Genomic DNA, 13,654 nt, shown 5'->3' on the forward strand with positions numbered 1-13,654 from the left:
TTTATTTTAACACACGAACGGAATCGAGAAGCGGACAATCTCATTGGCGGCCGGCTTTGTGCGCCCCATTCAAGGTCCGCGGGCTTCACAGTGCGCCATTGGTCCGAGTTGCGTGCCAATCAAATGGAGGAACGAGGAGGGGGCGGGATATTTCCTAGGGAAGCCGAGAGAGAGCAAGAAGTGGGGTGTTCTTCCGCAGCCGTCGTAAGTCTTTACGTGACACGATGGCGGCTGGCATCGCACCGGAGTGCAACTGGGGGACGAAAACACGCACGTGATGTTGGAGAAGTGATTAAAGAAAGCGGAAATCATTGGTGAGTTAACGAGGTAGCGTTCGAAGCTATTTCCGGGTTCGCTTCTCACCGCGCGCGTGCGCTCATTCGTTATTTTTTTAAGGGGCGGGGGGCAAGTCCAGGCATTTTACCCCCCTCAGCGTTCTCCATGGAGCAAGTTTGTTTTTTGTGCAAAGGCTGAGCTCAAGCACGTGAAAAGCAAAGCAGTTTTTATCCCGTCACCTTCCATGGTACGAGCGGTCGCGTAGCCATCGGCGCGTGGCCCTGCGTTGTTTGGAGTTGGGGGGGAGGAGGAATTTCCACAATGAAGCCCGTGCCGGAGCACCGGGTCTTTGTGCTTTGAGTCGGACCGATCGTGTTATTATTGTCAACAACCGACACAAAATGGTGAACGTTGAGATTTTCAGCTGCTTTTCGACTTGAATCCAACGATGCGCGAGTACAAAGTGGTGGTCCTGGGCAGCGGCGGGGTCGGCAAGTCCGCCCTCACGGTCCAGTTCGTCACCGGGACGTTCATTGAGAAGTACGACCCCACCATAGAGGACTTCTACCGCAAGGAGATCGAAGTGGACTCCTCGCCGTCGGTCCTGGAGATCCTGGACACCGCCGGTACCGAGCAGTTCGCTTCCATGCGGGACCTGTACATCAAGAACGGACAGGGCTTCATTCTAGTCTACAGCCTGGTCAACCAGCAGAGCTTTCAGGACATCAAGCCCATGAGAGACCAGATCATCAGAGTCAAAAGGTGGGTGGAATGCTGATGTCAAAGTGCAAAATGCATGTAAATGTGACATATAGGCCATCATGGTGCAGGGGTGGGCCTATAGATGCAATACTGTAGGCCTGTAGGCACTAAACAACACATGGCTGCTCTATTTTGGTGTACACCGAACACAGAAATTGCAACTCGTGATCACACAAACCTAAAACTGTCGAGAAGTGACTATATTTGTAGTTTGAACCTTAATAATACTATGTTTACAAAACACTCGTCTTTGCAAAAATGAATAGCATGCAATTTTATTTCGAATGTGCGTGGATGCCGGCGAGTTTGTCAACACGTCGCATTACTGATTTTCTATTAGCTGTTTTTGGGTCGTTTTTGGGTGCCATCTTGATGCGTTGAACTATGTTGAAATGATTTGAGGCTTTTGTCATTTAGACAAAAGTAGTTCTTTGTCACCATCCGGAGGTATTCTAATGCCAAGGAAGTCCATTGAAGTGAGGTGAGGAGCTTCACTTTGACAAAAGTAGTGCTTTGCCACCATCCATGTGAAATTAGAAATTTTTGAGGGGGGTTCAATTACAATTATCCCTGCAGTGTATATCAAATCAATTTTCCACATTGCAATTAATTTAAACAAGTTAACCAGTTTCAACACCCCAATAATGGCACACACAGCTGGTTACCAAGATTTTCTACTCCTCTACGAACATGGCACGGTAGAAGGCGCATGGTGCTTGGATGCATCTTTGGACGTTACAGAAAGAGCACCAATATAATTGGATAGGTGTAAATTGTAGCCCAGTGGGTCTGGCATTCGTAACTGCCGACACTTGTCATCTCCCACAATTTTACTGCTTCTCTTTGAGACAATGAAGCCAAAGCAAGAACCTGGGTCACGTTAGTGGGTAGAAATGTTTTATTGAACAGGCTGTTAAAGAAGCAGTCTGATGATGAAAAGTAAGATCACCTGAATAAGGGGTGCAGTATGGATTCATATTGTATCTACATCTATCTATCGTTCTATCCATCCATTGATCGATCGATCGATAGATGAGTTTTTAAGCATATATGCTAGCTTGCATGCTAACTTATATTTTAGCATACGTGCATGCATGCTAAGCTATGGTATATTTTGACATGCCTGCGCCCTTTAACACGGTACTCCCTATGGTCGTGAAAATATGTTAACAACTTTAATTGACACATTGAAACAACCTGCATGCAAAGACACCCGAATGTAACGTAAAGAACTCCACAATTGCCAACCAGGAAGTAAACAATAATACCATTAAATTGGTCACATAGCGTTTAGTTGGCCTTTGCTGACACTTTGGCACAAGCTGGGGCCAGAATCGGTACATAATCGAATAATACGCAACACAAGAGATGCAAGTTTACGACATGAAGGTGTTTGTGTGCTTGATGAGTAATAAAACAGCTTACAGTGCTTTACTCTTGACAGCCGGCAACCTAATAAAAATGGATTGATACACATTACTGTACCCCGTAGGGCTAATTATAGGAGGGCTTCGGTTTACGACGCTACCAACCCACAATGTACAAGAAGTGTTTTTCATACAAATACTTCCTGCCATTGTGACTTTATCAGGTTGTTAGCGATAGATGGGGCATAAAAACAATCAAATGGGCTTTTTTTTTTTTTTTTTTTTTAACCCTGACAATCGGCAACACTATTATATAGATTGATTTACACTAATATACCCTGGATGGCTTATTATTAGCCTCCAAGTAATTGCACCTTTTCAAATGTTGTTTTCAATTTTCGATCCAATGCAATACAACTTTTCAGGGGTCTTCAATCCTGTTCCTCCGGATGTCCCGCCTGTTTTCACCTGATTCAAATGATCATTTGATTTTTGCAAGTGGATGAGTGTCAGTCGTGAGGAAACTTGGAGTGGAAGTGTCCTGGGTTGACCCTGAATAGGACAAGCAGGATGATTGAAAGTTGGCTCAAGTCTTGTCTTTCTTTTATAAGTGGCTAAAAACAATGTCAGCCTGATTTGAAATTGGCCGTGTTGAATGCATGGTTTAAAACTAGTTTTGATCTTGATCTTTCATTTTGCAGCTATTCAATCATGTTGCCGCTCGGTGTTCAGAAGCCTTACAGGTGGTTATTGAAGGAAGTGTCTATTTGAGGAGGAGTTTATTTGCTCAAGTGGGCACTTGCGCACTGCATCTGTTTAAGGTTAGGACACTTTATGAGGATAAACGGTGACATTGGAAAATCACAATGTTCATATTCTTAAATCTGTTATTCTATTTAGTAGAATGAAAGACCACCAGCCTAATTTGTCTGAACAATTTTGAAAAATAATCTTAATTGCAATATATTTTTATTTGATATTGCAATTACGATTTAATTAAATTTTTTTTTACATATTTTGTTCCTCTCTGCATGCATTTTCAATCAGATTTCAGAGATCAGATTTATTATATATAATGGTTTGGTGTTGAGGTTCGACTTAAGATAAAATAGATGCAAATGAACCATGAATTACTTTGATAGACTGTTCATTTAAATCGTTTAATTAGAGTTGTAAACTCGTTGAACACTTTGACCTGACTGAACTTCTTAAGCGGTGAATTTACGCTGTCAATTCCTGCCCTCAATTTTTTTTTTAAACAAATTGCAGCCTCTGATCTGAAAATTACCTTCTCTTGCATTGCAACGGCGATTTGAATTTAATTAATTGCTCAACGCTAATCTGTATTAATCTATAAATATTATAATTCTGCGCTATTGAAAGTTAAACTCATTTAACGACACAAAAACCTCCCATTCGGTCTACGTGTTGGTTTAGTTTGAACGTCTACTTTTTCTGCATCCGCGCAACTGTGAATGAAGTAATGAGATCGTTAAGTTAACCGCCGCTTTCCTGCATGTTGATATGCTAATGTATACATGCAGGCTCGCACTCCAGCTGCAGCCCGGCCGTTGTGCTATTTCGCCCCACGCACGAGAATCTGGTGTTGTTGATGTCTCATGTCACAGCACAAATTTATTTTCGCATTTCACACGCAACTCCTACACACGCTTCGCTCTGGGTTTTGATGCGCATTTAAAAGGCCTTAAGATCAACTAAGATCAGTTTAGAGGAAACATATCATGGATAATTTACTTAATTACTGGGTGCATGGTGGACGAGTGGTTAGCACGCCTCCCTCACCGTTTTGAGGTTTCGGGTGAAAATCTTGGTTTTGGCATTTATTTGTGTTGGTTTGCATTTTCTCCCCGTGTTTGTGTGGCTTTTCTATGGGTACTCCGGATTCCTCCTTTTTTCCATAAACATGTTTGCTTCAGATTAAATTGTCCTGTGGTGTGAAAGTTTGAAATGTGATCTGCGATTGGCTTGCAACCAATCCAGGGTTTACCTCGCCTCTTGCCCAAAGTCAGATCGGACATGCTCGTTTGGAATTTTGCTGAATTGTGATGGTGCGGCTAATTTATATTATATAATCCATTCGCCAATTTCTCCACCCGTGACTTGGAAGTTAGGCTAGGATGAGATCTGCCATTTTCAAAAGACTACATGAAAGCGTGTCCTGACTTTATGACAGATTTGGACTAACTCGTGATTCTCGTCAATATAAAATCCTTTGTAGTCATTGCGACTTGTCTCCTGCCAAAACACCGGCGACCCGTCACGGCTGCATTAGCTCAGGTCAGGGGCGTCGCTCTGTCGGCGTCCGTCAGTCACGGAGGCTACGGGTGCACATGATTACATGGTGGGCCGGTCGGTGCGAGCCCGCCGTGGCCCCAATCACTCCTCATGCCAGGGACAAGCAGTGATTGGTGGCTTTGCCGGGTATGTAAATAACAGCGCCATGGTCAGAGTGTGACGAGGAAGCACGGTGAGCTCAAGTGATAAACCTTGATGTTTGCACAGCAATTGAGCTGTGGGGTGTAGAATAGAAAATAGAAATAGAAATCCCTTTATTGTCATTGTACTCAAGTGTGCAACGAGATTAGAGGAGGGGGAGCTGTTAGCCGCTGCGTCCATGCGCGCCGCCATCTTGGAATGCACTTAATATGATGAAAACCCTGAACATTCGACATCCGTCTACCCATTTATTATCTAAGGGCCAGAAGACGTGGGATGCACTCTCTACTGATAGTCAGTCAATTACCGGGGCGAACGCAGAGATCAGTCTACAGGAGTAATTGTATTCTGAAACATGAGTTTAGTTTTTGAAATCTATACACGCTCCCTCCATCAATTCACTGTCACGGTCACGTCTTATAAAAGAAAGAAAAAAATCTCTCCTCAAATTGAGCCCAACTTGCAAATGCCACACAGCAAGGCTCAAGCAGATATTTGAACCCCCAGCCTCAAAAATAGGAGGCAGACGTGCTAACCACGAGACCCGCCGAGCTGCTTTGGTGGCCAAAATGTGAAAGTTGCCACTTACTTTCCGATTTATTTATTTATAGATTATTTAAAAATGTGAAGGCTTATCCAACCTTGCTGTTAAGCACCCGGGAAAATTCTCATTGGTTCACCCTAATGTGTTTGTTGGGCAAAATCCCCGTCATCTGTTAATACCATCAGGCATAGAAGGAAGTGGGAAGGGCCATTTTCGAAAAGCCATGGGAGAATCCCACTTTTCAAATACCACCCTTGATCTTGTTTTGGGTTGTTTACGAAAGACATAGCTCTGCTCTCCACTGGATTATATCTTCGACGTGCCAAAAGAGCGAGGCGCTTGTAATTCTTTGACGAAAATAACTATTGTCGAGAAGAAGAAGCGTAGAACCTCGCCTTCTCATGTGGGTTCAAGCCCCCAAAAAATCGGACTTGTGATCCCGTCGGCGGCTTGCAGCATCCGTCAGCAAGACGGACGTGATCTGATGCATCCTGCATTATAGATGCGATGTGTCTGGGAACGGGGCAGTGACAGTAAACCCTTGTGGCCGCCCTCAGGCTCAAGCGTGACATGTTGTTTACCGTTTTGGAGTGATTGCGTTAAAACAACCAATGTTTTGAATTTCATGATATTTTCATGCAATATCGCTGTTTCATTCGCCGCCTCCGAGAAATCTGTCTAGACAACTACATGTACTATCTGGGCTCACCGCCTGACTGCTCCAAACACAGGGTGGTCGACACTTGTTTTTTTTTTGTTTTTTTTTCCAAGGCCCTCGGAGCTTCGGTATCTTTGGCAGCCACAGTCTCACACCTCATGGGAGCACAAGTTTCCTCCTCTGTTATTATGACTATATATAGCTCTCCTCTCCTGTATGCCACATGTCTTTGTGTAGCAACGAGGCCCCGGTGAGCCACACAAGTTGAGTAAGTGCCTCTATTACACAGAAGCAAGCCGTTTGAAATCCGGTGATGGATATTAATTTTCCCTGATGTGACATTGCTGGCCCTTTTATCAGCTTTTGAAGGATTTTAAGAATTGGACCGAAAGCACTACAGGGTGCACCTTAATGGCACTTTTACCTTGATTGAAGGACACGCTCCAGCAGCTTCTAGGATTTTTAAGGCAGGATTCCGGTGAGGAAAATTACCAGAACAGTTGGTACCACAAAATTCAAATAAACTATAAGCAACGGGTGGGGAATTGACTGTTTTCAGGAAATGTGTCCATAAATTCGCGTAGGGAGGTGGAATCATGTGTTCAAACTACAAAGGACTTGGGCAGAGGGCCTTAGACGCTGCCCAAATCCGATTCGGTTTCGACCACCGCAAAAGAACGATTCACATCCATTTATTGAGCAATCAAGCCCTGCACGTCTACCGCCAGGCAACTACGGACAACTGCGACCGTTTATGGCTCGATTGACAAGGGATAAGCGGGTTGCCACAAAGAGAAGTGGGTGAGAATAAATGAGAATGTAGATATTTTGACAGGCTGCCTCGCCCCATTCGTCGACTCTTCCGAGGCGCTTCTTATAAAGACATCGCTCGCGTGCATTTTCACTATTCAATCGACAGATGCATATTAAATTATATCGTTAAGATGAATGTATTTGTCCAGCATTGAGCAGTTGTGCGCTGCTCTCCCCTCTCAGTGCCCAGTTTCATGTATAAACAGGACACCACACCATTCCCACTTCCGACAGATTGTTTTAGGCATACATTGACACACACACTAATACGTACTCACCCTCACCACTTATGTGACACTGCAGGCAACACGTAGATCGCTCCATTCAGGAAGTCCAAACTTGGACCTTGTTTACAAGCTCCCTGAATGAGGCTTTTTTGCAATGTTTCGGAGGTCGGGTGGCTATAACTTGTTGGGTTTCATTATTGAGTGAACAATGTGGGACCATATTGATATAGATTAAATCGAAACTCAATGAACTATGCTTATATAAAACTAACTAACTCGGGCTGATTTTGTTCTATTTTCATATATAGGTGGTTTAATTTGCGTGATACTGGTTTGGCTGCCGTGTGGATGTCTAATGTTGCTCCCCGTGGTCCAGAAGATGCTCAGGGAGTTTATGTGAATCCTTGGATGCATGGAAAATTAGAGGGAAGATTGGTCATGACAGTTAGAGATGATTACCATTCCATCCATTTGCTAGCGTGATTTTCCTCATTAGAGAGTCGTGCGTGAGCCGGAGCCTATCTCAGCTGACTTTGAGCGAGTGGCCCGGTCCATGCTGGTCTACATATTGTGCTGAGCATTTAATCAAATTCAAATTGACATTGGGATGTAGTAGAATGCATGGCAAAGGTTGCAATTTGGAGGGGGGGGGGGTGACCAAAAAAAAATCTTCAATGCAGTAAGTTTAGTGCAACATTTAGGAAGGCTGAGCAGTTGGAGGAACTTGTGATTAATCGTGATCCATCCTGTAAGATCTTCTTCCCCTCACAAGAAGTGAGCAGGATAGTTTAGATTACAGTCCACTTGGGATAATGTATTCATGAGTAGATGAAAATGAAATGGGCTCTCTGCTCCGAGCAAGCTCACTCTCATTGAAACCTGCAGCCTGTCGGAAATATGCACGGATCGCGACATGGAAACCGGTCGCCTCTTTTGTCGTCAACCAGTACAGAAAACGGCACTTTTTACATGCAGTGTGCTTTGTGTGTCTCTCGCAGGTACGAAAAGGTCCCCGTGATCCTGGTGGGCAACAAGGTGGACCTGGAGAGCGAGCGGGAGGTGTCGTCCAGCGAGGGCCAGGCGCTGGCCGAGGAGTGGGGCTGCCCCTTCATGGAGACGTCGGCCAAAAGCAAAACCATGGTGGACGAACTGTTCGCCGAGATCGTGCGGCAGATGGACTACGCCGCTCAGCCCGACAAGGACGACCCCTGCTGCTCGTCCTGCAATATACAATAGCCAGCCGCGGGGGGGGTTGGTGCGGCGAGGTTGGAGGTTATGGCGGAGACACAGACACGCACTTGGCACGCTCACACACACACACACACGTATGCGTGCGCACACGGCTATTAAATGATTGAACACGATGGATTTTAACTGATAATATCGGCAGTGACAATATTCATGATATGATAGGATATTGAGAGCTGTAAAAAAAACAAAAAATCATATCCTCGCCTTATGTTGCTCTCCACCATTTTTGTCGTCATCAGCAAACAATGACACCACGGGACCTTCATTTTTTTTTCTTTTTTTTTTTTTATAAGAGAGACAATTTACTCCAGATTTACTTTCATGATGGATTTACTGTGACAACACTAACTGCTTTCTCGGAATCCTTTGCTTCAAATATGAAGAAAGGTTTGGATTTGTGTACATTTTGTGTCGTGCTTTTTGGGAGTTTGTTTTTTTTTTGTACTCATCGCCAGGCTGAACCAAAGAGGTGACCTAAAAGCATTTTATCTATTTTTTTCCAATATTGTAAATGGAGAGAAAAAGCGGTGCAGTCATCTTTGTTTGTTTTAACACGGTAACAGCATCGTCTTCCACATTTTTTTTTTTTTAAAGATTCAGTCTAAAAATGAAGTGTTCATGAATGTTGGACTTTCAGTGTTTGATTATCTTAACTAGGGCTAATTGATTAGTTGATTATTCTGAATTATTTGTCTGTCTGGCAGGTAAAATAGAGTGCATTACCTGGTTTCAACCAGTAGAGGCGCTGTTTATCACTCAACTAGTTTAGTGTCTTGAGAAGAACGAGATGCCCTTTTTTATTTCCATGCAGATTTCAGTTAGGCATGTTCAGAACATTCTGCACTGGTTTCATTTTATTGGTCACGCAAAACAGGACTACAGAACATCCAGTTGAGTGATTATTTTTGCCGATTCATAGGTCATGGACTAAGGTGCTTTGAACATTCAACTCCTATTTTGTCTCAAAGAATTGATTGCGGAAATGGGAGTTCAGAACAATCATTGCTGTTTTTTAATCATTTGGTTGTGAAAGCAGGAGTTAAGAACATTCGGCGGTATTTACATTAATTGGTTGTGGAAGAAGGAGCTTTGATTATTCAGTGTTATTTTGTTTCAATTAATTGGGTGCATAAATAGGAGTTCAAAACATCCGGTGTTTTTTTTTTTCCCTTTATATGTCATGGAAAAGGGTGCTTAGAACATTTAGTATTACCTTAAATTGTGGAAACAGGAGTTCAAATCAGAACAGTCAGCGGTATTTAGTTTGATTGACTCCGGGAAAGGGAGCTTTGAACATTCAGTTATGTTGTCTTGATTAATTGGATGCGGAAATGAGGTTCCAGAATCTTTGGTGCTATTTTGTCAATTAGTTGATCTTTAAAAAAAAACAGGAGTTCAGAACATTCAGTAGCATATTTAAAAAAAAGAAAAAAAAGTTCAAACAGTCAGTGTCATTTTTGTCCAATGAATTAGTTCACAAAATTTAACTACATTATATTTTTGGGGAATGGCTTGTGGAAACAGGAGTTGAGAACATTCAGCACAACTTTTTGGGGGATACCAACATGCCAACACTTGCAAACAATCATACCTATGAGAAGTGCCAGCAGAACACGTGTCATTATAAAACAAATGCATGGAAAGGAAAAAAAGGACTCCTGTGTATTTTTTAAGAAGAACAAAGACAAACAAGTGCAGGTATGGACGCTATCTTAAGTGCATCTTTTTCCAATTTAAATTTACACCAGGAAGCCGACTTTTTTTTAATTCCCTCCTTGTGTGTGAAAATGTTGATTTTCTATTTTATTTGGTTTTTAGCGTGACTCTTGAATTCTCTGATTATGTTGACATTTGACACCTGCGTAATAAAAGTGTTCAGCACTTGGATTGGCTGCTTTTTGTGCGTTTTAGAAATGAATTGTCTTGTATTGACCTTTTCAAATGTCATCCACCTTTTGAGGGGGGGATCGTAGCAACACCTTTGATGCTGCCTTATTGTCTCTTGTATTGCACAGGTGCTTCCTCAATCCATCTGGTCTCGGCACACTGCTCTCATAATACTTTTTACTATGAGATGAACACCTGCCTGCTTCAAACTTTTCCATACACAAATGCTGTTACTGTCAGTAAGATAAGCACATCATTTTGGATTACATTGATCAATTAATTTTTACGAAATTGTTTTAATCGATTCTTTTTTTTTTTGCATTGATTACGAATCTGCATGAATTGTTTTATCTCTTGCACATCCGGATTTCATAGTACTACTAATAATAATAATAACATAATAATTATATCACCGCTGTCCTGTGAAAAACAAATTTTGTAAAATAAATCAATAAAAACCCATTAACAGGACTATTAAAAAATGTACATAAGTGTTTTTTCATGATATGTGATGCATTTAGTTGTATGATTTAAGAGTTAGGTTCATCAACAGGTAGATTTTTTTCTTCTCTTCTGAAGCGTCCTAGCTAAAAAATTACAAAAAGCTTTTGTAAAAGTGGATGTGACCTTGTCTAGCATCTTTCTTGTACCAGCCCATCCCTACAAGTTTGAATCACGAAAATATCCACTTAAAGCTGCCACTGACTGGACAAGATTTGCTAGCTAACTTGCTAGCTTCCAGGTTCCTCCTAGTTGGCGGACGGCTCGTCCGCAGCGTCACTTTTTCGCTTGAGACTTTAAATCATGATACCGAACGTTCCTATAAATTGTGTCATCCGGGTGTGATGCTTTTTCTGGGTGGAAGCGTGGCTAGCTAGCTAGCTAGCTGCGTGCTGCAATGTTGAGCAATGGGTTTGGTAATACTAAGTTGATAACTTGCAGTTGTGCTGGATAATACTAATGAAAGCGCTCGCGTTTTCATAGAGTGGGATCTAAATGTGTCATTGAGCGTCATTTCAGCCACAAAAAAAAAAAAAACCTGGAATGATGAAAACAAACATGAGCGTGGTTGAACAAGTCACAGTCGTATCATTTTGCATTTCAGGATTTGTGTTTGTGTTTCGATTGTAAGATTAAGCTTATTCTCCAGCATTTTTGTTTATTGAATGCCAGCAGGTTGTAATGAAGACTAAAAGGGTTTTTTTAGTTGTTATTTTTGTTTTATTTATGGTCAAGCAGAGTGCGAGGCACATTTGGGCTGCAGCAGGAAGGAGGTGATTTGTTGTTTTTGGGGGATGACACAATGGGAGCAACACATATTCCCAATGGACGTTTAAGCTGGCTCTGAATGAGTTTTAGTCATTCCGCTAAAAAGAGACAGCATCAGGGTTTAAAAGGAACAACAAACAATCCGAGCGTAGCAAAAATGGAAGCCTTTCTTTCCATTTTTCCGGTGCACTTTGTTGACTTGAACTGCGGCCGGCTTACGGAGACACACTCTGTTGCTTTTTATAGCCGCTGTCTTTACATGCGGCAGGGAAAGTAGAGAATAATAACTACTGTGCTGCATTCCAACTTTGACAATTATATCCCAGACGTAGCATGGCCAGCCACGATGGCTTTTCAACGACTTCTTGTCCTTTCCTCAAAGACTGGAGAGCAAAAGAGGGACACATCCATCGCGGCTGATTCGTCTTTGTGTGTTTGGAATGGGCTTTGTTCTTAATGAGTATTGAATATGTCTTTGAATATTGTACATTCACTGATTTATTCATATTTTGCATTCATTACCGCGATAAAGCAACGTGTGTGAAGGGCCAAGGTCGGTCATAGTCCTTCAAAGTCTGTTTGACTTGAATCTTTGTGGATTCTCTACAGTGCAACCACCAAAGTCGAACAGAATCCATTTTGGTGTTTTTTTCCCCACCTCACAGAGGAATCAAATGGAATTGACCATTATGCTGAATTTAGCTCCTGCCCGACATACGAAGTTTGTCTTGCATTCGAGCTGCATCACCACAACAACTTCCTTGACACCTATTACTATAGTCAAATGATCAGGATCGTTATCAGGTTTCTCAGAGCTTGCTGTTGAGCTGATCATTTGAATCAGAGATGTGTTGGAAGAGGGAGAGATCCGAAACGGGCTTCATAGGGGCTCTTTAGGACCAGACTTGTGCATCCATGGTTTAAACAGTTTGTGAGAACTACATTTCCCTTGATTCTTCGACAAGAAAGCAGGAAGTCGTGTTCAGGGATGAGGAAAACATGTACATCTGCGAGCGATGATTTCATTTGATTGTACTTTTTCAATTTTTGTTTCTTTCATTAGTTTTCGTAAACTACAATAATCTCTGTATATAGGAAAAAAATTTGAATTAAAGATGACAGACTGAAAGCCGACATCAAGTCTTCACCTTTCATTGCAAACAAGTGTGGATTTAGTCCATACTAAAACATTTTGACAGATGCAGAGGGCTGCAATCGGGTCATCTTTAGGGTACGGTGAACTAGATCCGACTGACTGGGCGAGAGTCAGAACGGAAGGCAATGACAGGTTTTGAGTGGACCTCATGCAGGGAAACGAATGAGCTTATCCACCTTAATTCACCTCATGTTGCTGTTTTTATAAACGCGAGTCTGGAAACAAGGCATGTGTGGTGTGTTCGGTGCTTCATCACTTCTAATGAGACGGGCCAGAGGACTGAAGGACTCAGACTGAAGGTCTCAGTGGGCTTCATTACGGACAAGGACCAGTCTGTTGCATCATTTGCACTGATATATACAGTGTATTGTTGTAAGAGCAGAGTTGCAGGGTGTTAATGAGAAAATAAATCACGCCACAGTCATTTTTATTAAAAAAAAATACAAAACTTGCAGTGGAGGCAGGAGTGACTTTCAAGGAAGATGCTACGCAGGGAATGAGACACAGAATGGGAAAAAGCAAATGCCGTTTGAACATGTCCCACTGGACCTTCACGGCGCAGGTGTGTGAATTAAAAAGCCGCCGACTCCTTGTTTCCTACATTGAGCTCCCCCAGCGTTCCATCTGTGAAAGGGGCACGCTGCGCTTCCTCCAGCTGGGCTCCTCCACATCATTTCTTGTCAAAATGACAAGGGAAGTGCAGCCTTAGTCACGACTACTGGTTGCCATTCTGCGGAGGAAGAGGAGCGCAGGCGTTTTGGAAATTGAGAGCTGCTTATTGGGTATCAATTGATGTGAAGAGTTACCAGTTTGGTACATACATCTGAAATAATAATAATAATAATAATAATATTCCCTTTATTAGTCCCACAATGGGGAAATTCGAGATTCGAACCCAGGCCTCCTGGGGAGACTGGGTCCTGAACGCGGCGCCTTAGACCACTCGGCCATCCTGGCAACAAATGAGCTCAATATGTGAAGACACGG

General features: G+C 42.6%; 1 protein-coding gene across 1 annotated transcript; it reads left to right on the forward strand.

Moving 5' to 3' along the window:
• Positions 1-156: 156 nt before the first annotated feature.
• On the forward strand, positions 157-10,242 carry LOC148323485 (ras-related protein Rap-2a). The gene is made up of 2 exons (XM_088315092.1): positions 157-1,038; positions 8,103-10,242. The coding sequence occupies exons 1-2, from the start codon at positions 725-727 to the stop codon at positions 8,338-8,340; spliced, it is 552 nt and encodes a 183-aa protein (XP_088171218.1). The 5' UTR covers positions 157-724; the 3' UTR covers positions 8,341-10,242.
• The last annotated feature ends 3,412 nt before the right edge of the window (positions 10,243-13,654 follow it).

The sequence above is a fragment of the Idiotropiscis lumnitzeri genome, chromosome 14 (assembly GCF_059441095.1).
Source record: "Idiotropiscis lumnitzeri isolate Australia: NSW breed Sydney's pygmy pipehorse chromosome 14, RoL_Ilum_1.0, whole genome shotgun sequence".
Taxonomy (NCBI): Eukaryota; Metazoa; Chordata; class Actinopteri; order Syngnathiformes; family Syngnathidae; genus Idiotropiscis; species Idiotropiscis lumnitzeri.